The following is a 25,923-nucleotide window of genomic DNA, read 5'->3' as shown; positions in this document are numbered from 1 at the left end:
TCAGCCTCCTGTCATTCTCTGTCTAAGATGATCAATAATGCATTTGGTACATGCTTCTACATCTTATTTTAAATTTTCTCGTCAAAACAGCACTGGAAGATGCATGTTCTTTGCATATTGATATTAATATAATTCTGGAAACTGAGAATGTAAAAATTTTTGTAACAGTGGGGTGTTGGGAGTAAATCTTACTGAAAAGCAAATTCCTACCATCAAGGATTTTTCTTAAAAAAAAAAAAAAATAGTTTCTAAGCCTTTTGGGGTGGCGCACGGAAGAGATGGCTCAGTGGATGAAACACCTGCTGTGCATGCAGGAAGGCTTGAATTTGGACCCTCAGCATCTGCATAAAGCCAGATGTGGAGGGACATGTCTGTAACTCCAGCATCCTACGGTGAGATGGGTGAATCTCGGGAAGCTTGGACCAGCAGGACTGGAACACTAGCAGGAACAGTAAGAGACCTGTCTCAAAACAAGGTAGAAGGCAAGGACTGACAGCCCAGGTCGACCTCTGACCTCCACATATGGGCTATGGCAGAGGCATGTGTCTGCATCCACACAAACACATACACAGGTTTTTTGTTTGTTGGTTTTGGTTTTTGAAGGTGATGAGGGAGGAGATTGTACATAGAGATATATAATCATACTTTATTAGCTCTGATATTAAACATACAGAAATTTACATTAGAAAACTTTATGGCCAAAGGGCTGGTCCTCTGATGAAAGTCAGCGCTGCCGCCGGGTATGACGCATTCATTAGCTGAGACAGCATTGCATCCTGTCTCGTGTGGCTACAATTAGGCCTTAGCTTCAGAGAAACATTTATAGACGGAAGGAGGGTGGGTAGAGGGCCAGGTAGAGACACATACGGTTATGAGTTATGAGGCTGGTGTTCTCATATTTAAGAGGAATGCTGTTAATTAAACGGCACTTTTTGTTACCATGGAACATCCCCGAGGAACACGGTGCGGAATTTGTGGAGTACGTTAGCAAACAGGCACATCCATGGACAGCTAGAAGTGACTTCACAACAATCAGGCATCTTTACAGCCTGCTCTTGAGGGACCCAGTGACAACACACATCATCTCTAGCGGCCCAAGAGGTGAAACCGTTGCTCCTGTGTCTGTCCCTTTGCACAGGCGCCATGGCCAGTCGCATATTACTTTGCGCATGCGTCACAAGCCCAATGACCATCTCGTTCTCCCTGTTCCTGCTCTCTTCTTCCCTCCTTCTCTCAGAGGCTGCCTCTCTTTCCCCTCCCAATAAACCTCCCATGTGACATCTGCTGCATGGTGGGAACTGTTTGGGACTCATCACTTACTTCTAGCAGAGTAGATTTCAGAAGCCTGAGGAGGTTCGAAACTTCCGGTTTCAAGTCCATCGCCTGCTACAAAAGGCACTCAACAACTTTCCTTTGGAAGCCTACCTCACAGGGGAGGCTGGATAAATTACACCATTCTCTTAAAATGCCGCCTGCACATTGGCGTCATCCGTTTCCAACTGAAACTGCTATGCCAGTTCTATAACCCCCACTCCACAGACTGTGAAGGATCACCCCTGTCTCACCAGAAAAGACTGTCAAGTATCAAGGCCCCCTGTGAATCACACAGTGTGAACATAAATCATTAGACAACTGAAAAGCTAGCATGACACAGGACGACTCAAAGATCAAAAGCAGGGAGTTGACAAGCTGGTCTATCTCAGCCCACTGCCCCAGAGCTCGCCGCTCCAGGACACTCCTTCCCTGGAAAACCATCAATCGCAGGTTAGGTACCCCGCAGCAGAGCCCCCAAGCTCAGCAGCACTTACCTTGCACTGCCCCGACACACAGATCGCTGTGCCATTCTGATCACAGGGTGTACCATCAATGACCCTCTCGGCTTGCCGAACGTAGAAGCGGTAGCCGGTCGCCTGGCAGTTCAGCTCACACTTGCGATTACCCTTTACTAGAGAGAGAGAGAACAAAGACAAGGTTTGAGTGATCTCACCTCTGTAGAATCCACTCTCACCCTTCCACCTATATTATTCATGGAGATAGACTTCATATTGTTATGAATTGACAGTTTTAATCAAAGTAGGGGTAGTATACATAACAGCCGATCAATTGACATAATCAAATTTAAAACATTTTCATCACCCCCCAAAAGGAGTCTTATGCCTGTGAGTTGCCCCTTCAGTTCATCCTCCAGAGTGTTTCCTGTCTGTAGATCTGTTCTTGTGTACTTCTTATAGCTGTGCGAAAACCATCAGACCTCCTGCAAGGACAGTCGAGAGAAGGCTTTGTATCTTCATCTATCGGTGTATGGTAGAGATCTGACACTAACGGAATATTGTAAAGGAGTTTTAAATGATCTCATCATTGCAGATAAGATTCTACTTTACACACCCTATGGTTTGTGTTATTGCAGAATTCTGTGTGATTTTTAAACTTTGCTATGCTTTTTTTTTTCTTAGAACTTTAAAAGCTACACGGGGAACTGGGGATGTGACTGGGAATGGGATCATTTGATAGAATTTTGAGGCCCTGGGTTTGATCCTTAGCATGGCATAAACGGGACATAATGGTACGTGCCAAGGTCATCTTTGTGGTTACACAGCGTGCTGGTTAGAATCATCTGGGGGGGGAGGGAACCCCAATTGAGAAAATGACTTCATACAATCTGCCCTATAGCCATGCCAAAGCGGGGCTTTGCTTTTCAGTGACTGATGATGGATGAGGGAGGACCCAGAACAAGGTGGGCAGTGTCACCCCACAGCAGGCAGTCCTGAGAAGGTAGCTGACTGTGAGCCTGGAAAGCAAGCCAGTGAGCAATGTTTCCCCATGGTCTCCGTTTCAGTTCCTGCCTACAGGTTCCTGCCTCAAGCTCCTGTCCTAACTTGCCTTCAAACTGGAGTATAAGCTGAAAGATAAAACAAACCCCTTCCTCTCCAAATTGCTTTGCATAATGGACTGTATTGCAGCAATAGGAAGCAAACCAGGATGAATGGTGAGTCTGAAGGTTCCTTGGGCCATGTGAAATCCTGTCTCCTAAACAAAACCGACAAACAAAAAGACCTATACATGGTTGTATCATCTTTACACTCTCAAATTTTTATGTTTACTTGTTTATTTACTTATTTATTTGTTTACTGAATTAATGTGCATGAGTGCCCATGCGTGCACACACTTTTCTAAACAGAACAGAGGTGGGAAGACCTAGCCTACATGGTATCATGTCCTGGGCTGAGGACACAGGAAGAGAAAGTGAGTCGTGTGCCAGCATGACTTTCTCTCTCTCTCTCTCTCTCTCTCTCCCTCTCTCTCTCTCTCTCTCCTTCCTGACTGGGACGCCACGTCACCTTGAACTGCTGACCACTCTTTCCCACAGGATTAACTACACCCCCAAGCAATGGGCTAGAAGAAAATGTTGCTTTCCTAAGCTGCTTTTGTCACATGGTTTTGTACCAGCAACAAGGAAAGTGACAAACACACACTGCCTTCTCTTCACCACCCACCTGCAAACTGTATGTCCTCACCTCTGATTCTTTGGATTTCCGTCACTTTACACAGAGCCTGGGACACCGTAGGTGTTCAATGTGTGCTAACTATTATAACAAGAAACAATCTAGTTTGTTTGCAAAAGAAAGAAAGATGATTAGGCAAAATATATTTCATATCTAAAAGACAAGCCACGCACACACTGATTTTAAAACCTGCTTTTGGAGACAATATAAATTCTGTGCTTAGTCACAGACAGCACAATCGGGGTCATGTCTCTGTCTAAAAGCCAGATTATTGGATCTCGTAATACTGGGTTTTCCCTACACAACACAATGCATCATGTTTTCCCTAGAGGGGCTGCCTGCCTGTCATAGCAATAAAGCTCTTTATTGTGTTCCACAGCCATTGGATCCCGCTAACAGGAAAGGAAGGACAGGTGGGCTCTGGGACATCAGGGTTCAGGGAAGGTCAAATCCTCTGTGAACTCTGGGCTGTCACATACAAGCCCAGAGACTGCTTTCCTGCTTGGCTACAGGAGAATTGGAAGGGTGAGTGTAAAAAACTATCCTGACAGAATACTGAATATCAAGATGGAGAAGCACTGCTGGGGACTTCCCCGGATCAAATTATTTTAGTGGCTTAAGAAATCCAGGGACTGAAGGGACAGCTCTATGGTGAGTGCTTGCTGGCAAGCAAGAGGCACTGTGTTCTAGAGCCAACAATGAACACTGAGAACAGAGGGTAGTGGTGGAGGCAGGGGAAGGCAAGCCTGAGCAAGGCTCGTCATGTGGACACTACACCTGAGTGCCATGAACACAAAGGTCAATGAGGATGCTTGATCCTTTGGAGAAAGAGCTACAGGCAGTTGCGAGTGTGTGCTGGGAACCACACTCGGCTCCTCTGCAAGGACAGTTAGCTCTCTTAACCACTGAGCCATCTCTCTAGTCTCATGACTTGCTTTCTTATTTCACCACTCTCTTCTGCTCCCCACTCTGTAATGAGATAGCCAAGTGCTGTCCAGGTGTGCCACATTTTAAATAGTAAATGTGACTGTGACAGGCATGTGACTTCTGTGGCCTCTTCTAGTGATTTCTATTCTTTGGGATATACTATCTACTTGCAGCTATGATTTTCCTTCTTTCTTTCTCCTCCTCTTCCTCTTCATCTTCCTCCTCTTCTTCCTCCTCATCTTCCTTTTTTGTTTTGCATTTTTTTTTCAAGAAAGGGTTTCTCTGTATAAAACTGGCTGTCCTGGGACTAGGCCTCAAACTTAAGAGATCTGCCTGCCTCTGCCTCCCAGCTACTTGGATTAAAGGTGTGTGCCATTATTCCTGGCTACAATTTTATTTTTTTTTATGTTTGCAACTATAATAAAAAAAGACCACTTGGAAAATGTCCTGATTAGTTTTATGTCAACTTGACACAAGGTAGGGCTATTTAAAAGGAAAAAACCCATAAGATCTGGGGATATGGCATTTCCTTAATTAGTGATTGATGGGGGGAGGGCCCAGCCCATGGTGGATAGTGCCATCCCTGGGCTGGCAGTTCTAGAGTCTAGAAGAAAGCAGGTCATATGGAGCAAGCCAGTAAGCAGCACCCCTCCATGGCCTCTGCATCAGTTCCTGCCTCCAGGTTCCTGTTCTGTTTGAGTTCCTGCCCTGATTTCCTCCATTGATGAATGATATGGAAGTATAAGCTAAAATAAACCCTCTCCTCCTCAACTTGCTTTTTGGTCATGGTGTTTCATCGCAGCAATAGAAGCCCTAACTAAGACAGAGAAGAAAAGGTGGGTGGGGGAAGTTAACCATGAGGTAGAACATGACACTCTCCAAACTGCCAAATGGAAATAACCCAGAACAGCCTCAGGCTTAGAATCATTCTACCTACAGCTCCAGTCAGTCACTGGGGCTGGACCCTTGCTCCTGTGGCTCACAGGGTGACCTCTTCTCAGACCTGCTCCCAAGAGACAACTGAAACCCGAGCTCATGTGACTTTCTGACAAAACTGCCTAGTGTCCTCTTGTCTGAGAGTTCATTTGTTTGTGACAAGGTCTTCCGTACAGTGGTTCTCAACCTTCCTAATGCTGCAGCTTTTTAATACAGTTTCTCACCATACAGTAACTCTCCAACCATAAAGTTATTTTTGTTACTATTTTATAACTGTAAGTTTGCCACTGTTATGAATCGCAATGCAAAGCTCTTTGTTTTCTGATGGTCATAGGCAAACTCTATGAAACGGCATCCAATGCCCACAAACGGGTCTTGACACACAGGTTGAGAACTACTGCCTTAGATAGTATCTTAGAGCTTCTCAGCAGATTATGTCCAGGCTCCTCTGGATCTTGCATATACATACATATATGTATGCCTACATGCATGCACACATACAAGCATGCATGCATGCACATATGCACACCCCCCCCCCCATGCCTTTACAGTTCCAAACAAGATATCCATGAAGGACTCCGAAGGAAGACTGGGCAGCAAGGGTCCGTGTCCTTCCTGTTTTAGTCTCTGGAATGAAGTATGCTTCTAGGACTGTGTAGCTCAGTGGTTGAGCATGTGTGTAACACATGCATGTCCCCACAATCAATCACACTAATAAAAACATTACTAAAAGCAAACTAAAGTTTTGCTACCTGGAGGTCCCTCTCCCTGAGCAGATTTGTCACAGCTTGTTAGCATAGTAGAAGGCAGAATCGAAGAAGCAGCCACCAACTAACAGCTGCAAGCTAAGTGTGTCCCTCCTGCCTATGCCCCGCCCACTTCTCTTCTGCTTCCTGCTGCTTCCCAAGTTCTCATGGGAAACTCTTGATCTTTTTTTTTTTTTTTTTTTTTTTACCCATAAAAATAGTGGTTCGGGATGTGTGTGGCGATCCCTCAGCACCAGGCATCACTTGGGAACCTGTCGAAATGTGAACTCTTCAAGGTGACTCCCAGACATCCTGAGGCAGAAACCCTGGGGATGAAGCCCCATTCTTCATCAAGCTTTGGAGCCACTGTTCTCAAGGACTGTCAAGACGGGAGCACATCTGGAAAGTGATGCACATTCTTACTTGGGCCAATGGAGGAAGAATCAGGAGGACTGAGAAAGCTGGAAGGGTCAAGGATATCACAAGAAGATCTACAGAGTCAACCAACATGGGCTTCTAGAAGCTCACAGAAACTAAAGCACCAACCAAAGAGCATGCACGAGCTGGACCTAGGCACCTTACACATTTGTAGCAGATGTACAGTTTGGTTTTCGTGTGAGTCCCCCTAACAACTGGAGCACAGACTGTCTCTAACTCGGTTGCCTGCCGTTGAATCCCTTTCCCCTGGCTAGGTGGCCTTGTTGGGCCTCAGTGGGAAAGGATGTGCCTAGTCTTGCTGTGACTTGATATGCCAGGGCAGGCTGGCGCCTATGAGGAGCTTCCCCTTCTCTGAGGAGAAGAGGTTAATGGGAGGAGGGACTTTCGAGGGTGGGACTGGGAGGAGAGAAGAAGAGGGCTGCAATGTAGGTGTGTACCGCCACACTCAGCTTCCAAGTAGCTATCTTAATGGCTACCTCGATTCCAGATGAAATGAATTTGAAAACTGCTATTAGTCAAATGAAAACAACGGCACATTGTTTATAGCTACAACGGGTTAATTCGTCAGAAAGACAATGCCACCAACTCCAAAATACATGATGGAAAGGGGACAGAACCAAATGGAAAAGTGGGAGGGGCACCACTTCACAAGGACTTAGATCACCCCCAGGCAGGTTAGTTCCACTTGACATAACCTGGAACCATCTGGGAAGAGATAATAAAGATATTAAAGAGATTAATAAAGAATTATCTAGCCGGGCAGTGGTGGCGCACGCCTTTAATCCCAGCACTTGGGAGGCAGAGGCAGGCGGATTTCTGAGTTTGAGGCCAGCCTGGTCTACAGAGAGAGTTCCAGGACAGCCAGGGCTATACAGAGAAACCCTGTCTCAAAAAAACAAAACAAAACAAGACAAAACAAAACAAAACAAGAATTATCTAGACTAGCTTGGCCTATGGGCACGCATATGTGGTTTGTCTTGGTTATAGCTCAGGTAGGAGGACTCACCCTAGAGATGAACAGCACCGTTTTCTGGCCAAGTTCTAAATGATACAAGAATAGAGAAAGCTAGCTGAGTCTACAGCAAGCAAGCGTGTGTTTATTGTCTCTGCTCTTTACCTCAGGTAGGCTGTGACCGGCTGCTTAAATCCCCACTTAACTTTCCCTCAGTGATGAGCTGTAACCTGGAATTAGAAGTCAAATCAACCCTTTCCTCTCCTATGTTGCTTTTGTCTGTATTCTTTATTATAGCAACAGAAACAAAACTAGAACAAACCACTCTTGAGAGAAGAAATCCACTCCTGCAAGAACTAATCCTGTCTCTTAAGGATTAAGCATTCATCTTCAAAGGCACACCCTCTCACTGACACACCCCAGTGTGACCACTCCCTTCTAACACCACTGCACTGATACACCCCAGTGTGAGCTTTATCTGTGTCAAGCCACATCAAGATGATAGCTCTTTTGAAAGTCTTCATTTTCTCTTTATCGTCATGGTGGATAGAAGATTCCAACATATGAATTTCGGGGGCGGACATTCGGATTACAGTATAAACATTATTCATCAGTGATAAACACTAAAACAATCCAAATATCCTCCACCTAATAAAGGACGAAGAAAAAAAATGGTATTTCTGTACCATGAAACATCATTTACCAGTACAAAGAAATGAGGTACTCAAATATTGGGTAACATGGGTAAGCCTTTAAGACCTTATGCTGCGTCAGTGAAGTGAGTCGTGTAAAGCCACATATTGCAATAATCCCAGCTATATGAAATGTTCTGCAGAGGAAAAGTAGATTAGCGGTTGCTCAAGGCTACAGAGAGGGGGTCGTGTAGGTACTGCTGATAGGTATGGGCATTTTTTTCAGAGAGTGGGAATTTTCTGCAGTTTCTATCATGTAGATACACTATATGAATAATTCAAATACATCAGAAGTCACAAGATGTGAGTTTTTAAAATGTAGGAGATGTGGAAACAATTATCTTCCTCTGTCCTAGGTCCACAGAGAAATGGTGTCAGACATGGAAGTTGATTTTTCGATGAGTGCATGACCTACGATGAGTACAGACAGGATTCAGATGAGTCTCAGTCAGAGACAAAAGGAACAGGGGATGGAACATTAGCAGGTTTGCTCAGTCTTCCTTGCCCTCTAGTCCCACTGAGGTTCATGGGAAATTTGTCACATGGTGGTTTGCAATCAGGCTGGAGGGATCCACTGCAGTTACTGGGAGCAATGGATACTCAGCTCTTTGTTCTGAAGAAGCTCCATCTCCTACCTCAAAGTTGCTCAATGAAAACACAACTTTGAGAAAAGCTCTTGTTTTAGAGTGCTCAGGGCCCTGCATTCTTGATCCACTTCAGAAGACTTCTAAGAGCACCCGAGACCCAGAAAGAAGTGTCTCGCTTCTCACCCCGGGGCCACATCATTGCAAAATCTCATGACACTTGGGACAAAGACAAGCACAGCCTTCAAGATGGAAGAGGCACACTAAGAAGAGAGCATCGGAGTTCCCAACAGCAGCTTGGAAGCTGGATCATAACTAAACACACATTACATGTTTTAAAGAAAATAACTTCAAAATTAGAGTACTATACTAAGTCAAATTTGCCTATCCCTAAAGAAAACAAAACATTTCCAAATGTAGTTTGCCTCTCATGGACTCTTACTGGAAGATGCATTCTCTCCCAATCAAGGAAGAAGGGCAATGTGGAGCCGGGTGGTGGTGGCGCACACCTTTAATCCTAGCACTTGGGAGGCAGAGGCAGGTGGATTTCTGAGTTCGAGGCCAACCTGGTCTACAGAGTGAGTTCCAGGACAGCCAGGACTACACAGAGAAACCCTGTCTCGAAAAACAAAAAACAAAACAAGACAAACAAACAAAAAAAGGAAGGGCAATGTGCTACCTAGGAGACAGAAGATCCAAGTCAAAAGAAAGCACAGAATGCTGCAGACTGTGATAAAAGTAGTTCTTCCCAGACAGGTGTGCATGGGCAACACACCTGTAATCCCATCACTCAGGAGGCTGAGGCAGGAGAATCATGAGTTTGAGGCCAGCCTTCATAGTAAGACAATTACTCCGTAAATAAATAAATAGACAAACAAATAAGTAAGTATTGGAGGAGGGTCAAAGTTTCAGAGCTACTTTACTCCAAGATATACACAGGTTTAAATAACAACAACAAAAAAATAACTTTCAAAGGACATAAAAGATAACCTTAGTAGGTCCCCATCTCAGAATTGGAATCTCTCCACTCTTGGAACACAAAATACACAACTCTTGCTGTCTTCCTAGGCCGTTTGCATAAGTGGGAAGTAAAACCATCATTTCTGGGAGAGTCTGATGTGCCTGACATGGGGGCAGGTGTGCTCTAGATTCCTGGGAGCTTCACGCCAAGAAAGGAACCTCTGGGTGAATGATAGCAAGGCAGCAGGAGGCGGGTTCAAGCTGTGCCAGGAACCAAACATGGCTCCTTACAGAGAGAGAATTTCAGGTGAGCATGGAGGAACACTCCTGCACACAGGACGTGGGTCTATTCTTGGACAATGGGGAACATCTGGGTTTAGTGTCAGATCCATTCAGACTTTCAAATTCACACCATTTTTTAGCGCTGAGCCTTCATTTCTCAGGGTCAAGTACTATCTCATGGAGAGAAGTATATGGTTCAAGTCAAGGAGCCTTATAAACACAGCCCATAAAATCTGGTCATGGCGGGACACTGACCTAACCCACGCTGAGGAGAGAAATGTAAATGGGTTAAGCACATGTGGATGTCGGTCATGAATGGGTGTGGGGCTTAAATAAAATAAAACCGTGTTGCCTGAGGCAGAACTATGGACACAGGTTTCTGGAGTTGGTCCCAGAAGCAGCAGTGGCTACATATCCGTGTGCGATTCCTGTTTATGACAAAGGATCCACTTGCCCTTGGACTCTGAGCCCTGCCTAGGATGATGACTCTTTAAGCAGCTTCCCCTGTGGCCAAGACTGCATTTTCCAGGACAAAGCTATGGAAAATCAGATGAGCCAAATGCTTCTAAGGCCCCGACTCTACTCTGGAATTGTAAAACTTCTCTGAAAAAGGCAGAAGAGCGGAGAGGCGAGGCTGTCTGATTCTAATCTTTTCCTGTTCAGAAGAGGGAAACAGTTTGGAGAACATTCCACTATGAAAGATTAAATGCAAAAATATCCCACTTATCTGCTGTCCAGTGTCCCTAACCCTCCATAGCACTGCCCAGTGTCCCTAACCCTCCATAGCACTCACAAACCCTGGGCACCAGACACTTGTGGGTGGAGCCCCAATCAGTCTGGTTCCACTGACATTCTTAACAGGTTTAGGATTAGAGACAGACAACAAAAAATTGTGTGTGTGTGTGTGTGTGTGTGTTCAAGCATGTAGGTATGTGTGCATGTGCTTGAGGGTGCACAGTCAAGTACATGTGGATCAACATCATCAGGGTCTTCCTCAATTTCTCTCCACTTTATTATATTTATTCACTTATTTGTGCGTGTGTACGTGTGTGCGTGTGTACATGTATGCATGTGTGCATGTGTGCGTGTGTACATGTGTGCGTGTGTATACTGTGTGTCAGAGGATGATTTGTGGGATCAATTATCTTCTTCTTATGTGGATTCAGCTCCTCTACCTTATTATTTATTTTTTTTTTTGAGACAGATTTTTTTATAGAAACTGAGGCTCACTGATTCAGCCAGGTTGAGGCCAATGAAATCTAGAGATCTGCCTGTCTTTGCTGCCTTAGCACAGGGAGAACAGCATGGGCCAGCTTGCCAGCTTGCTTCAGGGGATGGAACTCAAACCCTCGATTTATTACCTGAGCGTTTCCTCAGCCTCTGTAAAATATCCTTTTTCTTTCATTGTATATAATATTTAATTGATTATTTGGGACGTTCACATCACGCATCCTGATTATACTCACTTCCCAGTCCTCCTGAGTCTGTCCCCCTACCCTTGTAACCTTCCCTCCCAAAAGAAGGAGGAGGGGGAGGAAGAAGAGGAAGAAGAGAAAGAAGATGAAGATGAGGAAGAGGGGGAGGAAGAAGATGAGGAGGAAGAAGAAATAGTCCAATTTATGCTGCCCACACATATACTTACAGGAGCATGGTTAAACTCCCAGGGGCCAGCCCTTAAAAGGAAACTGAGTCCTTCCCCACCTGATACCTGCCAGAAGGCATCAGCTGTGGAGAGCTACACCGCAGCATCCTTATGAGAACTTTTCAAAATGTCTCTTTTAAAACCCTAAAGAGTCACTGGCCCAGTGCTCGCTTCCTGTCAGGTCCTACTCTGTCCCACTCATCCTCAAACATTTACCCCGCTAGCGGTGGTTTAAGGCATCTCACACTGTCACATCTCTCAGAATCATCTGGAGATCTCGTAAACAGACTGCTAGACCTCAGACTCTGATCCCGTAGGGCTCTCCCAGGGCCCAAGAATCAATATTTCCAACAAGACTTGGGGGATGTCAACAATACTGGTCCATTGCCAACCCTCAGACTGATGCCAATGAATCTGGGCAGAAGAAGGAGCCCTATCAGGTGCTCAGGCCACTGGCTGACACTCTGGGAATGCACAGTCAGAGTTATTTTAGACAAAGGGCTCACAAGCCAGCCAGTACTATAGTCATCTACAGGCCTCAGAAGAAGGACATTCCTGGTTGAGCTTTCAGGGATGGCCCATGCCTTACAGGAACCAGATAAAAGGGAATTCTGAATATCCTAGCATGTGCATGTGAATTCTCCTGACTGACCTAAGCCAGCCTTTACAGTTTTGTTTGCTTTGAGACAGGATTTAATGTAGCCCAGGCTGGCCTAGAACTCACTTGTGCTAGTGTTTTTTTTTTCCAGCTTGACATAAACCTAAAAATACACAGCAAGAGGAAATCTTAACTGAGAAGATATCTCCTTAAGATTGTCCTGTAGGCAAGTCTATGAATTATTTTCTTGGTTCTTGACTGAGGTGGGAAGGCTGTCACCACTATGGTCTGTTTCACCTCTGGGCTGACGGTCCTGGCTGCTGTAAAAAAGCAAGCTGAGCAAGTGATGAGGAACAAGCCAATAGCATTGCTCCTCCGTGCCCTCTGCTTCAGTTCCTGCCTCCAGGTTCCTGCCTTGAATTCCTGCTCTGACTTCTTAGACCTGAGAGCCCTAAATGCTGGAGTAAATCCTTTCCTCCCCAGCTGGTTTTTGGCCAGGGTGTTTTGTCAGAGGAACAGAATCTGACTAAGATATAGGTGAGCATGACCTTGAACTGCCGATCCTCCTGATTCTAGCTCTGAGTATTGGGATTGGTATGTGCCACCATGTCTGGTTTTATGTACTGAGATCAAAGCTGGGGCTCACCTGCCAGGTGAGCATTCTACCGGGTGAGCTGCCTCCCCAGCCCCGCAGATTTTAATACCTACACTCCATCTAGTACATGTCAGACTCTCTGGGTAAGTTGTCACAGCTACGGAAGTGAGAATGAGAACACTGAAGTCTGCACAAGTTGAATTGCTCACTCACAACACACAGTAGGAAGGTGCTGGAGCCCAGCCATCAGCAGGCTAACCCTTGTTAGCACACTATTCCACCTGAACTCTCCCATGACGGAAACCCCAGATCTACCAGATGCTAGGTTACATACACACTCCCATGTCCACTGGGTATCCTGGATAACTGAGGATGTTCTGTGCCTGCCAGGGCAGCTGGTAAAGAAAGCCTGTTTCCTGCCTTGATCTTTTTTTTCAATTGGATATTTTATTTACATTTCAGATGCCATCCCCTTCCCCCATTTCCCCTCCCTAGAAAACCCCCATCCCATGCCCTCTTTTCCTTTTTGCTTTTATACAATTTTTTAAAATGTTAATCAAAGGCTTGATAAGTTTCGTAATGCTCAATCAGAAGTATAACCCAATACCCAACCTAGATATATAAACTATCTTTGACTGGTGGAGATACGTGAACATCTGCCTTCATGCCCGCCCCCCCTTCTCTCTCTCGTCACCTAGCTTCTCCTCTCCTTCATCTTCTCCTCTCCTTACTCCATTTCTTCCTCTTGGTACTCCTTCCCCCTTAGCTCCTCCTACATATCACCCTTCCTGTTAAAATAAAACTTTTTTCTCAAAGTACAATTAGAGCATAATTACGCCCATTTGTACCAGTGAGGTTCAAGATAGTCCTAATACCCAGTCCATCATTTTGTTGACTAACCAGAACCTCTGTCATCTCTCCTAACTAAAACACTTAGTTTTGAACCTGGCTTTTTTCTTGGCTTTAGAATGAATGTCAGCTGAAGACCATCCACTCAGATCTTTTCTCTCAAAGTAAATAGCCAGGATTGGCTAATGAGACTATAGGTCTTCAACCCCATCAGAAATCCAGAATGACTGAGTTAACTGAAATTATGGGAAAAAGCACTTAGCATAGCTTCTAAAACTTAGCCAATTTATAGAGACCACTGAACACCTGGTCAGTTCCTATACTACTGAACATTGGAGCATCAGATCTTCAGCCTTCTGGCCCAGGATCATCTGACAGACCTTAGTGATACAGAATTATTAAGGGCTGATTACTCTGTCTAGGCAGATGTAATCAGTCGACTATTCTGCAAGTGTGTCCTTTTCTGGACAGTAATTTGTCTGTAGATGGAAAGAGGCAATTCTTGCCTAGTTCCTGCCTTGATCTTAAGGTTGTGGAGTAGCCTGGTTTCATTCTGGATTTCTAAAGCTGCACGTTTGTTCTTTCCGCAATTTCCCAGCATTCCCTCAACCATTTCAGGGCAACTACAGAGGTGGACGTGCAACCTCCATGCTAAGCACTAGAGATGGCTGTCACCATCCTTTGATCCTTCCATCCTAGCCCCTGGTTTTCTGTACTCAATCCTGCATTCAGCTGGAACCCTAACAACTCATTCTATTTTATAGATGAGGCACCTGAGGCTGAGAAGTGAATTCACTAAAAAGCCACACCATGGGAAAGTGAGAGGCTGGAGCTCAGTGAACGGAACACATGTCACCCATCACGAGGACTTGAGTCCTGAGAGCCCACATAAAGCTGGTCATGGCAGCACAAGCCTGTAATCTCAGTGCTCCTATGTTGAGATGGGAAGCAGAGTACAAGCTTAGGTCAGCTACCCTGAAGCACATAGCAGCAAACTCCAAAAAAGACTCTGTCTCAAACCAGGTAGAAGGCTAGGGCTGACACCCAGGCTGTATTCTGACCACCACATGCATACAGTGACATATCTGTGTGCCCACAAGCACAGATCCAGACTTGGGTTCTTTGTTAATCCCTTCCTCTTAGTACATATCATCTCGTAAATGGAAGTTCATTTCTTCTAAGTTACTGGGCGTGGCATCATGTTAAGCAGTGGTACTTGATCACCTGTGATTTAACTGGATACTTTTCTGTGACAGGCACCAAGCTGGAATATGTCTCAGAATCTCTGCCCTTGTAGGACAATCAATACCCATGCACTTGTGAGCTCTCTGACTCAGCTTGAGAGCCTGTCTTCCAGTTATTACAGAAGGGCAGAAGGATTTCAGTATGTGCTAAGGACATAAGGGAAGGATACCAGGTCCCAGAGCAACAGCAATCCCATGGATGCCAAGATCAAAGCAATAGTCGTCACATCATTATGTGAGATTATAACAGTGGGGGTTTACTGAGAGGGGAAGCAGAGGAGAGCATTCTGGACAGAATACATCAACTTTGTGTTCCTGTAATTAAAGAATCAGGGAGAAAGGTTTATTTAGACTACAGTTTTAAAAGTTCAAAGGCAAGGAACTTGTACTGGCTCAGCTCTAGGGAGAGCAGTGGATAGCAGGGAGGATAGTATCCAAAAGAATAAATAAATAAATAAAAGGTTGCATCTAAACCCAAGGGGGGTGGGGGGAGGAATCATCTTAGTTAGGTTTCTTCTGCTGTGATGAAAAACCATGACCAAAAGCAACTTGGGGAGGAAAGGGTTGATTTCAGCTTGCACATTGGCTAACAGTCCATCACTGAGGAAAATCAGGGAAGGGAAGGAACTCAAGGCAGGAATGAACGTAGAAGCAAGAAGTAAAGCAGAAGCCATGGAAGAATGGGGCTTCCTAGCTTGTTGCTCATGGGTTACTCAGCCTGCTTCCTTGCAGCACCCAAGATCGCTAGCCCAAGGGTGGCTCTGCTCAAGGTGCACTGGGCCTTCCCATATGAATCAATACTCAAGAAAATTACATATATATATATATATATATATATATATATATATATATATATATCCTTTCCCACAAGCCAAGCCAATGTTATGGAGGGGTTTTCTCAATTATAATTCCTTCTCAGATGACTCTCGCTTGTATCAGGTTGGAAATAAACTAAAAGAACCAGGACAGGGGGTAAGGGGAGAAGGGGCGGGGGGGCAGGGATAGAGGGGACAGGGAGAGAAGGGGAGAGGAGAGAAAAAAGGAGAGAGGACAAGAGAGGGAGAGGGGTGGGGCTCTATGATTCCCTTTGAGGACCCAGTTCCTCTATCGAAGGACCTACCACAAGGCCCTACTTCCTAAAGTCCCATACCACATTTCAATACTTCCACAAGCAGACCAAGCCCTTGGCCTGTGATATCTCTTAAGATTACACCTACACTACAGAGATGTGCCCAGAGGCTAGGGACCTGACCCACTGAAGTGGCGGAGAAACATTCTCCACGTCTGAAGAAGGCCTGTGGAGCCTGGCTGACAGCCAGCAGGCTGCAGAAGTAGGCTAGCAGCCCAAACCACGTCTGATCAGTGTGCGGCTAGAAAGAGTGGAGAAGGTTCTCTGGAGTCTTGGGGGTTCCAAGGCTTGCCTTCTACACACATTTCCAGAGGGACCTGGAATTGGCAAACGGCTTCCTGTTTGTAGCAAGTTCCTGCACACATAGTCTGATGGGGATCAGCTAAGCCAACGTTGCCCAAGGCAGCCGACCTTCTGAAATGTGTCCTTTCCCCCTCATGTCATAGCAAATCCAAGGCTGGAAAACATGACTAAAGACAAATGTCATTATGGGGGAAAGAAAACATGCCGTTCAATCTCTTCACGCTGGGTGACACGGGGTGTTACATCTTTAAATGTTCTATTTAATAAAAGCTAAAAGTCTGAAGGGGTCTGTCAGTAGAAGGCCAGCTTGGCCCACTGTCAGGAAGGCAGCCTGACAGCTCCAGCAGAAGCAGGAACTCCTAACGAGTTTCTTATGGCTTGGGAAAACATATGTCCATCTGAGTGATATGAAATATATATGAAAAATATGGCAGAAACACACCCTCTAGAAAGGCCATGTGGCAGAGGGTTCTCGTTAGGAGGCCTGACTAAGGCTGTCAGAAGCTATAAGAAGGAAGTGAACTCTGGTACAAAATGTTCTGTGAAAAAGCCTCAGAAGCCAGAGACCCTCAGGCAGAGGAAATGGTAGCGCTTCAAGTGAGGCCTGTGGGAGTAAGCTAACTTCACTTCCAGATATCGATCAACTTGGTAAAACCCATAGGCATATGTGTACATACGTGTGTGCATGCGCGTTACATATTGTATGTATATACAGTGTGAATGGATTGGTTTATGAGTTGTGTCCGCATATGTATATTTCGTGCTTATATATACATGTGTGCATTCATGTGTGTTCATAGATAAGTCGCTTCTGGGGTGCGCTGGTATTAAGCCAAAGCTGTCAACAGTAATATGAACAAGCTGTTAAGTGTCAAGAGCTTCCTACCATGGCTAGTCTTACTAGCTAGCTTATTCGGGTGACATCCTGTCTTTGCCACCGGAGGCTGGAATTACGGGCAGGCTGCCATACCTACGTGGCATCTACATGGTTCTGGGGATTCCAAACCCTAGTCCTCAGGCTTGCAGAACAATTGCCTTAATGGCTGAGGCTCCTCCCCAGCTGAACTGGATTCTTCATTATAAATGTCTTACCTTTTAGCAAGCTTTCCAGCTCACTGGTCACCGTCCCTGACTCGGAGCAAGAGAGTCTTTAAGAACTTAGCTAGAAGGCTAGGAAGATGGCTCAACAATTAAGACCACAAGCTGCTCTTACAGAAGACCAACATTTAGTTCCCAGGACCCACGTCAAGCAGTTGACAGCTGTAACTCCAGCTCCAGAGGGATCTGACACTTGGGTTTCCAAAAAGACATGCACTCAGATACACAGATTCACACACAGTCACATACACGTCCATAATTAAAGAAAATACTCAGGTTGGGATGGTGACACACGGCTTTAATCCCAGGAGTCAGAGGCAGGCAGACTCTGTAAGTTCAAGGCCAGCCTGGTGTACACAGTGAGACCTTGTCTAAAACAAGCAAACTGATCTCAGCCAATCTAGTGCTGGCTTCACCAGCACATATACTAAAATCTCAGCCAGTCTGACCTTTGTCCTGTATGCCAGAAAAGACTCAGCAAGGTGTCACAGACAGAGACCTCTGTGGATTCTTTCATGATTCCTTGTTGTGCCTAGGTAAGCAACAAGTTAAAAACAAACCAAGCAAACAAACAGCTTAATCAGTTGCCCAATTGAATGAACAAACTCATTTGCATGTCTTTATACTGAGAGAACTGAATAGACACAATCCCAGATGTCCAGGAGCTTTCAAAACAGTAAGTAGCAAGCCAGACAGCTCATACACACACAGGGGCAGACACACAAAGGATGCCTGAACGTAGCCTTTCCACGGCCAACTGCAGGTCTTCTACAAATGTCCACAGGAGCCTGGGAATGAAGGCTTGCGTCTGCTGGCTCTGCCCTTTGCTTGTAGGGGGCAAATGTGAAAGACAGTCCTTTCTACAGTGGGGTTGGAAACACTGACCACTTTGGGCCCCAGTTATTTGCTTTGACAATTTTGGTTTTGTTTCGTTTTGAAGCCTTCTCTATAGGCAGAACACGTTCCATCCAAATCTGCACAACCAAAAGGAGGCTTAAAAAAAAAAAAAAAAAAAAAAAAAAGGCTGGAGCAGCTCCCTTTGCCACTACCTACCAAACAAATGCAGCCTCCAACATTCAAGCTCCACATTCACTGGGATGAATGCTGGGGAGAAATAATCTCCCCAGTGAGCTTGGCTTTCTTTAAAAGATGTCAATCCTCGCCCCTCCCAACCCCCCCAGTCACAATCACAGGCCAGCATCTTTTTCCCCAAAGACAAACAAGGCTTTGGATAAATGAGAAAGGAGGTGTGGCAGCGTAAAAAGGAAATTCTGCAGGCAGCACAGCTCCCTCAGAGGAAGCCCCAGGAAGGATGTTCTCTTTGGGCCACACAAAGCGTGGCATGAACACATCATGCCAGAACCTAATTGAAACCTCAGGCTGAAACAGTATTTTGGAGCAGTTGAGAAGAAAAGACAGGCACAGACAAAGAGGGGAGACAAAAGCTGTGTGCAGAAGAGGCATGAGAAGCAGCCCGCTTCTTGACCGTGGGACAATTTGGATGGTGGCCACTGAGTTAACTGAGGTGTAGGTTCCCTCCCAGGCTAACTGAGACCTGCCACCACTTTGCAAAGCGAGCTGCTGCCAGTACTCTGATTCCACCGCCAAGGCCTTTGGGGCCCAAGAGGCTCTTCAAACTGCCATTGTCTTCAAAGATGGATAGCGTGGAAGGTACTGGAAGGTGCTGGTTAGACCGGAAAGAAAAACCAGCCAGAGAACTGCAGAAATAAGGTAGAAAGGAAGGAAGGAACCTCTGAGTGGTCCTCAGCATCCATGTAAAAGCCAGGTACACGTGCAGGAATGTAAGATGGAGAACAGATGAAGGCCGCATCCAACAGCAACCTCTGGCTTCAAACACAAATCCATACATGCCGGCAGGGCGGGGATATATAGGCAGTGTGGTGATTTCTGCCTGGCTCTTACTCGGGTCTGATTCTGAGTTCTGCCACTAATTGAGCTTGTGCCACTAGACAAGTTCTGGCTGTGAGCTTCACCCTTCTTATCTGTCAGAAAGAGTATTGATTATCTCAAAAGACTTGACTAAGAGAGCGATTAACTGTGCTTGTAAAAAACACAGGCACCGGACACAAACGGATGTCTTTCTTTTGTCTTGAAACCAAATGCTCCCGGAAGTGATGAAAAGCCCCCCTGCCCACCCGCCTATGGGAGTTTTAAAATAAATGCATATGGTGGAACTATGAGTCATGATCACAAAACAGCAACTGGTAGCAGATTTTTTTACTCTTATGAAGTTTTCCCTGGCCAGAAGGTAGTAGGCTGTTAGGCTGTTGCCAGTTCTGAGTTGTCCGCTTCTTATTTTCTTTGATAATTATCATGGAAGCGTGGCCGAGTTGAAATGTGCCTGGAAGAGGAGTAGACAGGTCAGTTCTGTGGTGTCTTGGCTGTACTTCAGGGCTCTGACTGCTTGGTAGCCAAACCTTGGAAACCCTGCTCAGGGGCTCATGACTCAACTTCCTTTCTCTTCATGGTCTTGCAAACAACCACCTGCAATTTTTATTTTGTCAATGGAGCTGAACAGAGACATGGTTTCAATCTCTCTGCTTGTGAGAGTCTGCTGCAGTCTGAAGGGTCTCCAGCCGTTCAACCGTTACCTACTAACAGATACAACCTGTTTATTTTGTTTCTAAGTTACATTTATTTATTTATTTATTTATTTATTTATTTATTTACTTTTGTTTGCCTGGGTGCCAGAGATACACAGATACATATGTGCAGAGATCAGAAGAATACTGACAGGAGTCATTTCTCTCTTTATACCCTGTGGCTTTTGGGAATTGAGGTCAGGTCATTTGGGGAGTGAACTCTGGTCATTAGACTTGGCAGTAAGCACCCTTACCTATGGAACCATCTTGCCATCCCTATATTTGTTTTATGAGACAGGATCTCCCTGTGTAGCCTCATCTGACCCCAAACTCACTATCTGTCCAATGCTGAGTGACAGGATTACAGGTGTTTCCACCATGCCTAGTTGACAAATAAAATCTCAATGAAGGATGTGGCGGTTCAAAAGAGAAACATCCCCCAAAGGCTTAGGCATTTGAATACCTGGTCCCTACCTGGTTACTATTTGGGGGGCAGGGGGAGAGGTTAGGAAGTATGGCCTTGATGAAGGAAATACGTCACTAGGCTGGGCTTTGGGAGTTTACAGCCTTGCTTCACTTCTAGCCTCTCTTACTCCCCACACCCACTCTCTCTGCTTTGTGTGGTTAAAGATGCGCACGCTCTCTCAGCTTCCTGCTCTGGTCACCTGCTGCCATGTCTTGTCCAGCATTACAGACTTTCCCTCTGGAAACATAAGCTCTTTCTTCTGTTCTTCTGTAGATTACCTTGGTCATGGTATTTTATTACAGCAATAAAAAAGTAACAAACACAAAGGATTTATTTACTAATCTTTGACGTCAGCAAATGCTCCCACTGACTTGTATTCTCAGTGTTAATGAAAATGTAAATAAACTGGGAGACTGGAAACTCACACATGAACATACACACACATACACATAAACACACACACATATACACACATACATACACACATAGTACTCATATACATAAATACACACACATGCACGTATACATACACACACATATACACACACATACACACATATACACACATATACACACACATATACAAACACATACATATATACACACACATACACACATATATACACACATATACAAACACATATATACACGCATAATACACATATACACATACATACATACACACCCGCACACACACACATATACACACATACACACATATACATACATACACACATAATACACATATACACATATGTGCATACACACACACATGCACTCACGCATGCTCATTTACAAGTATGTGCATACAGTATGCAGCTACCACCAGGAAACCTTCATAATGATGCTCTTCCGGAGTTCAGTTACATACTACCTCGATTCTGCAGCCACAGCCTGATGTTCTGCTTTTGTTTTGAACAGATGTAGCCAAGCATAATTATCTAAAACTCAGAGGGCCCAGAAAAGGAAAGAGAGCTCCGTCTGGGTATCCAGCATATTTATGACAGAAGGATGTGGTATTTCTGATGGAGCAATCTCAATTGTTAACCATTCTCCTTCCCACTGTGCCACATGGATCAGAATCCAAGAAAAATCACCGGGTAGCTTAATATTACAAATTGCCCCTTGGACAAGGTTCTGACAAATGGGCAAGCACGAAGATCTAGACCTCTCACAGTTTGAGATGCCTGGAGGTGAGAGGGAGGCTACAGGACAATGAGGACCAACCAAAACCAGATTTGAACTCTGTAGAGTTGTGAAAGGCAAACATTGGTAGCTTATCTACGCAGCCCACATACCTTCCAACAGCCCACATCTTCATATTCTCTCTAAGCTAGTCTGGTTTCCTCTTTCAGTTAGATGCATGGCCCAGTTCATCAAAAGCAAAGTTCCATTGCAACAGGATATAGAAACACACTGGGGATAAACCTTCAGACACACCTATGAGGGATTATCTAGCCTCTGGCTAGGCCTATGAGGGGTTGTCTATTTGGTTAATTGGGGTAGGAAGACTCATACTAAAAGTGGGTGACACCAATCCCTGATTTTGGATCCTAGACTATAAAATGGAGAAAGTGGGGCAGGAGAGATGGCTCAGAAGATAAGAACACTTGATGTTCTTCCAGAGGATCTGAGTTCAGTTCTTAGCATCCACACTGGGTAGTTCACAATCACCTGGTAACTCCAGTTCTAGGTGCTCCAACGCCCTCATCTAGCCTTAGTGGATATTCACGTACACACTGCACACACATATACTCAGGCACACATACAACTAACAAATGAATAATCATTTAAGGAGAAAGATAGCTGAATAAAAGCATTCATCTCTCTCTGCTTCCTGACTGTGGGAATGTTGTTTTCAGCTAATTTCAAGACCATACTGCTTTGATTTCTCCCCTGTGATACACCGTGTCACTGAATTGTGAACCAAAAAATATCTGTTCTCCCTTAAGGTGATTTTGTTGTGATTTTAAATCACAGCAATAGAAAAAGAAACCAAAACACCCATGATAATTAAGGTAGATAACAAACAGGAAATATAAACTCTCTTAAGCCTTTGTCTGGGATTCTATTGGGCCCATCTTATTTGGACTTTTATGGTGTTTGATTTTGAGGATGGATAAATGAAGGCAAGTGTTAATATTTTCTGATATGGATCCATTTACCCAAAAATGGAACAATGACTAAAGATGTGAGAAAATGAAAAGACTACATTATACCTGGTATGATGGCTACTACAAAACAGAACATAACATAACAGAATCTAAGTGTTGCCAAGTGTGGTTTGAATGACAATGGCCTCCAGAGGCTCAGATATGCGTGTACATGGTCGCCAGTTGGTGGAACTGTTTGGGAAGGATTAAGAGGTGTGGTCTCATTTGAGGAGATATGTCCTGGAGGTGGGCTTGGAGGTTTCAAAAGCTCATGTCATTTTTAGTTAGCTCTTTGTGCCTCATGCTTGTGGATTAGTTGTAAGCTCTTGGCTACTGCTTCAATGCCATGCCTGACTGTCTGCCTGCTGCCATGTTCCCTGCCATGAGGGCCATGGGCTCTAACCCTCTGGAACCAACACCCCCAAATTAAATTTTCTTTTATGAGTTTTCTTTTATAAGTTGCCTTGGCCATGGTGTTCTGTCATAGCTCTAGAAAAATAACTAAGGCAGCAAGGGTGTGGAGAAACCAGAGCCCTACACACTGTTGGTAGGCATGTAAAACAGAACTGCTGCGGGAAATGATAAAAATGGTTTCTCAAAAATAGTTAGAAAAGAACACAGGACCTAGCAATTCTACTTCTGTTTATCTTCCCCCAAAGGTTGAAAGCAGAGACTCGAAGAAATATATGTATATATCTATGTTCATGGAAACAGCTGGAGGATCTAAAAAGTTAAGTGGATAACCAAAATGAATGTCTAATATACAGTGCAGTCTTGTTCAGTTTTTAAAAGGGGAATTTGAATACATGCTGCAATATGGATGAAACCTGAGGATATTATTGTGAGAGAAATAACATCAAGCCTGTATGATTTATATGAGGCACTTGGTGTAGTCAGATTTATAGAAGTAGAGAGTAGAAGGGAAAGAGGGGGAACATGGAGGTTAGTATGTGTGTGTGCATGCACATTTGGGTGGTGGCTGAAAACACACAAACACATATGCGCACACAGCCCATACACACACAGAGGCATGTGTATGCATAGGTAAATATACTTTCATGTTTACATGCAGAGGCTAGAGCAGGAAGTAGAAAGTCCTGCCTGATCACTCTCTACCTCACTTTCTTTGCCAAGGTCTCTTATTGAGCCTGGAGCTAAGATGGTAGCCAGCCAGCTCCAGTGACTCCCACTCCCTCCACCCACTCGGGTCTTCCTCCCCTCTAGTGCTGGTTTCACAGACATGTGCCTGGCATTCTTTAAGTGGCTACTGGATCTGAACTCAGGTCCTCAATCTTGCAAGGTAAGTACTCTAACTCAGGGAGGCATCTCTGCCGTCCCAAGAAACTGCCGCTTAATGGGAGACATTCTTCAGTTCTGAGAGACAAAGAGTTCCAGGATGTGTTTGCACAGCACCAACATGTGTTACACCGCTGACCTACACACTGAAAAAAACAGCAAAGAGGGTGAATTTAAAAAGTAAAAAAATTATGCTCGAGTCCGCACAAACCTCTTAGACAGTGGTTCTCAGCCTTCCTCATGCTGTGACCCTCTAATACAGCTCCTCATGTTGTGCTGGCCCCCAACCATGAAACTGCTTTGCTGCGACTTCATAACTATAATTTTGCTACGGTTATGAAAGATGATGTAAATATCTGATATGCAGGATATCTAATATGTGACCCCCTTTCCCAATGAGAAAGGATCATTGGACCCTCACAAGGGTTGTGCCCCACAGGTTGGGGACCGCTGCTGTCAGAGCTCTCCCACCCTTCTTCATACACACCCAAAGTATCTAATGAGGACTCGAGTAATTAACAGAAGGTGATTTCCTTGCAGACTGTTCCTCCCTATAGGGCTCTCGCCTCTCCATCTGAAGCTGGGTGAATACAACAAGGATCTGAAAAACCAAAAACCTTCCAGAAAGGAATGTGCCCTGGCAGATGGAAATACCAGCCAGCCTTTGGAAACTAAGGTGATGTTACTGACCCAAAATCAACGAGGCGAGTGTGAAGCTGGCTGCATGCGCCACTCCTGAGGTGCACATCATAACTCCACCTGACTGTACTCTCTGTTACAGTGTCAGGGTACACGGTGGGTGTCTGTAGCTTTGCTGGCCAAACCAATGAATCATGGGAAGGTAAGGGGAGAGAATCCAGCAGCTTGCCTGAAGGAATCTAAGAAGCCCTTAGGGAATTCAAAACTCAAACCGATTGCCTCTTGCCAGACAAATCCAAGGGATGGTTTGTGTGTAGCAAGGTAGAGTGCATGTAAAGTCTCGGGTTCCACAGAGGGCGTGTAACATCCAGAGTGCTGTTTTGATTTGTTTTCTGTGCATGCATGAAAACTGACAAAACCCCTTAACTGTTGATGGCCAAGAAACAAATGTGTCTGCCTCTCCCTGGAGAGATTAAATAGTGGAGGGGGGAAAAAAAACTAGATCAAAGGAAAGTCCAGCTATCCCTGGCTGGACTGCAGCTAGAGGGTTCCTGGCCTGAGGAGAGGTGACCCCTGCTTGAACCAGGAGGAATGTGGAAGAGAGGTCTTGACTGGCAAGAGAGATGCTTCTAATAAACTCTGCTCCTCAGGAATCTGAGCCACATGCTTGAGAGTCCTTGACTCTCACCATCACCCCTAAGTCCTTGTTGTGTACCCTAAAAGTTAGCAATAGATTTGTTTGTAAATAGTTTATTCTTCAAAAATTGTATACATTTATAAACTTGTTTGCACACAATCATTATCTCCCTCAAATTCCACCCAGTGCCCCCATCCCAATTTTATTCCCCACCCCATTTTTTTAGTCTAATTAGTGGTGCCTATTGTCCATGGGTGTGGGGCCATATACTGAGAGATGGGAAACCTCCCCATGGCCACATTACCATAGAACAGTGACTTCCCTCTCTTAGTATCTATCAACTGCCGATAGTTCCTCACCAAGCATGGAGCTTTGTGGATCTATTCCACCATGCATGCTGGAATTTTGACTGACTTGATCCTTTGCAGGTCTTGTGCAGATAACAAGATAAGCTACTGTCATTGTTCTTGGTCACCAATCAAAACCAGATAGCAGTGTCCTGTTGCTGAAGACACCACTTATTCGTACACAGGAGACCGAGAAGCCAACCTTGAACTGCCCAGGGAACTCTCTCTTGGCTGGCAATCTTCTATAGTAGCAGACTGATTCCTTTACCTGTGTATGTGCAGGTAAATGCCCATGGAGGCCAGA

At 44.9% G+C, this 25,923-nt stretch overlaps 1 protein-coding gene across 4 annotated transcripts in view; it reads right to left on the bottom strand.

Annotated features, from left to right (window-relative positions):
- Positions 1-25,923, bottom strand: part of Thsd4 (thrombospondin type 1 domain containing 4) — a 562,869-nt gene that overhangs the window by 278,360 nt on the left and 258,586 nt on the right. For all 4 annotated transcript variants that reach the window (XM_076925454.1, XM_076925453.1, XM_076925455.1 and 1 more), the window contains one exon: positions 1,809-1,945. In XM_076925454.1, coding sequence (XP_076781569.1) covers positions 1,809-1,945 — 137 coding nt within the window. The remainder of the gene's footprint in view (positions 1-1,808; positions 1,946-25,923) is intronic.

The sequence above is a fragment of the Arvicanthis niloticus genome, chromosome 26 (genome assembly GCF_011762505.2).
Source record: "Arvicanthis niloticus isolate mArvNil1 chromosome 26, mArvNil1.pat.X, whole genome shotgun sequence".
Classification (NCBI taxonomy): Eukaryota; Metazoa; Chordata; class Mammalia; order Rodentia; family Muridae; genus Arvicanthis; species Arvicanthis niloticus.
This window is presented reverse-complemented; position numbering and strand designations above follow the sequence as displayed.